The sequence below is a fragment of the Parasteatoda tepidariorum genome, chromosome X1, assembly GCF_043381705.1.
Source record: "Parasteatoda tepidariorum isolate YZ-2023 chromosome X1, CAS_Ptep_4.0, whole genome shotgun sequence".
Taxonomy (NCBI): Eukaryota; Metazoa; Arthropoda; class Arachnida; order Araneae; family Theridiidae; genus Parasteatoda; species Parasteatoda tepidariorum.
In genome coordinates, this window is record NC_092214.1 from 63746992 (window position 1) to 63750085 (window position 3094).

The 3094-nt window shown below is 29.6% G+C and overlaps 1 protein-coding gene across 1 annotated transcript in view; it reads left to right on the forward strand.

Moving 5' to 3' along the window:
- Positions 1 to 3094, forward strand: part of LOC107452602 (protein O-mannosyl-transferase TMTC1) — a 183587-nt gene that overhangs the window by 144668 nt on the left and 35825 nt on the right. Inside the window, exon 13 of the mRNA XM_043054161.2 lies at positions 2722 to 2857. Coding sequence (XP_042910095.1) covers positions 2722 to 2857 — 136 coding nt within the window. The remainder of the gene's footprint in view (positions 1 to 2721; positions 2858 to 3094) is intronic.

The window sequence follows — 3094 nt, forward strand, 5'->3', positions numbered from 1 at the left end:
ATATATATATATATGTATACTATATATATATATTACTTGTATTTTACGAAGGAGAAAAAAAATAGCCAACTATAATCTTCATAGTTAGTTTTTTGTAACTTATTTTTACTGTGGTAGCTTACTACTTAATTACAAAATTTGTTGTTGTTCCTAATAGATCTGGAAACACGGTAATTTTTTTCCTATTCTGGTAGTTTTGGCGCTAAATTTTTTCTTAGTGCAAAGAGGTGACTTTTGACATCCCATCAGAGGGTACATCAGACTGTAAAGTGTTAACATTTTACTCTAGCATTACAATTTATGCAAGCTTATTTAGAAAAAACATTCGTCCTTTTGATGTAACTATAAAAGGCATGCGTACTGAAAGATTGTTTACCTGATAGATAGTTAAAGGTTTCGGTACTACCGAAGTAAATACATCTTGAAGACATATTTTAAGTTACAAAAGAAAAAAAAGTGAGTATTTAAATATTTAAATATTAGGAGAAAACATGGTTTCTTAAAAAAATTACAAATCATTATTTGAGTCAGATTGATGGGAGATAGAATTAAAAATAATAAAACCGGTTTGTAAATTGAATGACATTAAAAGATAATGGAAAGAGTCACGGTGACTCTGAGGATAGAGCGTTTAACCCGAATCATCTTATTGGCAGGCGACCCGGATTCGAATCCCAGCGATAATTGGTCAATACGAATTCCGCAATCGGCTTGCACCGATCCCAGTGCTGACATAAATATAATGAAAGGTAGAAGGATCATGGGTTGGAATCCCCTTACCGTCAAGCTAACAATTTGGAGGTTTTCGTGGTTTTCTCTCCATGTGAAGTAAATGCGGGTTAGTTCCCTCATAAAGTCCTCCACGAAGGTGAATTTCTCGCAATACGTGATTCAAAAGTTTCCTTGTCTTCTAGATTTGGTGCAGAATTACAAGACTACTAAGATGAACATCGGTAGTCAAAACTCAATCAACTGTTCAACGACGTTTATGAAACAAAACAAAAAAAAAATCAAACTTATTTTACTAATTACTAATCAGGCTTTAACTATGATTGGTTTCAACATTGGATTGTTAGTTTATAATAACATTTTACCTTATGTATTTTCTGCCATTTCATAATTAATAAAATTACAGAATTAATATTGCTTATAAATTAATTAATATTGCTTCTTGAATATTGTAGTTTCATTAAATACAGTTGTAACTTCATTTTAACTGAAATAGTTAAAAACATATATGTGGAGTTAGTGATTACGAAACACTTTGCTTATATAAATATTAACATTAAATCTACATTTATTACGTTATTATTTATTGCTTTTTACACGCATAGTATGTACTTTTACGAACCAAATAAATCTTAATCAAGTACAGGCAATTTTGTTGCTAAATTTACGAACGTATAAAGAGCAATTCAATAAATTTACTCAAAAGTTTCCGTCCAGTGAACGTTAGTTTATACTTTTTCTTGCTTTCTTTACGCTACGATACCTTACAATAGTGGTCAAGTACTTACAGCTTAGGCTATAAGTTCTTTATAGCTTTAGAGATGCAATGAAGAGAAAACGTGCCGCCGGAATAAGCTTCGATGCGTAAGATTTCTCTAAGACTATCCATGTATCATGGCGACATAGATCCAAAACTCATTAAATCAAAGAACACGAAGAGAAAAGCAAAAGAACTCTCTACAGTGCCTAAGAAATATACTCTACTATAATTATTGAGTCGTATAGTTAAGCCTATACGTTGATTTGTTTAATGAAGCAAGGTTATGTTAATAACAAGATTAACTACAAGATTATCTAAAGCAATTTATTTGTAATTTTTAGAGAGATTTTTATTTGTTTACCCAATTAACGACCTTAAGTAGTTTTTGTTGCTTACTTCGCGTATGAAATTAAAACAAATAATGGAATAAAGGCTAGATTTAAATTAAAATGTATTTTTTTGCTATTTTAAAATCCAAAATTGCTTTTTTTGTGCAAAAAAATATAAATTCCATTCAGAGTGTTCCGTAAATGTCACTCTTAACAAATACGTTTTTTTTTTTTTAATTCTAGCATCAATACAAAATTTGAATGTCAACGCGCTATCAAATTCTGACAAATTACTTTTGATAATTTGAGAGAGGATTAAAAAAAACTTCAAAAGTAACTTGATTGCCAAAAAAGGAGAAAGAAAAGGTATAAGGCGAGAGGTTATTCGAAATACCTTCAAGCTTAGCTGGACTGTCAAACCGGTTTTGATATTTTTAATCTAGTTTTCCTCAGTAGTGATTCAACAGACTTTACAAACGCTTTTGCTTTTTCACTCAATAAAATACTTTTGTATATGATCCAGTGTGTATATATAAGTATGATCCGTATTTTACATGCATACACACACACACGCACACACACACATATATATATATATATATGAAAAAACAGAACAAATTCAGGGGAAAAGCTACTACGCAGTTAAAAAAGAGTATTCTTTTTAGAGTTCAAAATCTGTTTGTTAATTTTAGTATAATTTCCAATATTATAATAGTTCTTTCATTATATAATATCAAACATTTTTTACTCTCTATTAAATACACAGTAATTAAAGCCAAAAAAACATCCACAGAAAATAAAAGGAAAATTAGTAGCTGAATTTATTGGTAGACTATTGATTTACCGTTTTCTATGGAATATTTCCTCAGTTCACAATATAATGGAACAAAATATGTTTTGCAGGACGTGTTGAAGAAGCCATTCAACAATACCGGCAGGCTATGCGTCTACAGCCTAATCACACTGTTGCTATAGTGAATGCTGCAAGAAGTTTACGATCACTAAAGAACAACAGAGAAGCCGAAGAACTTTATAAAAGGTAAGATATTTTATTTCCTCTAGTGTTATATCTTCAATAAAGTGATAAAGCTATAAAAGGAAAAAATGGGAAACAAATGTAACAGTTATAAAGACTTGTACTAAAAAAAAATTGGAAATTTGTGTTTTATATATATCTATAAATATGTTTTATATATATATATATATATATGTTTTATATTTATATATATATATATATATATAGTCGTTGCCGAGTGGAAGGATTAAAACAGGTCTT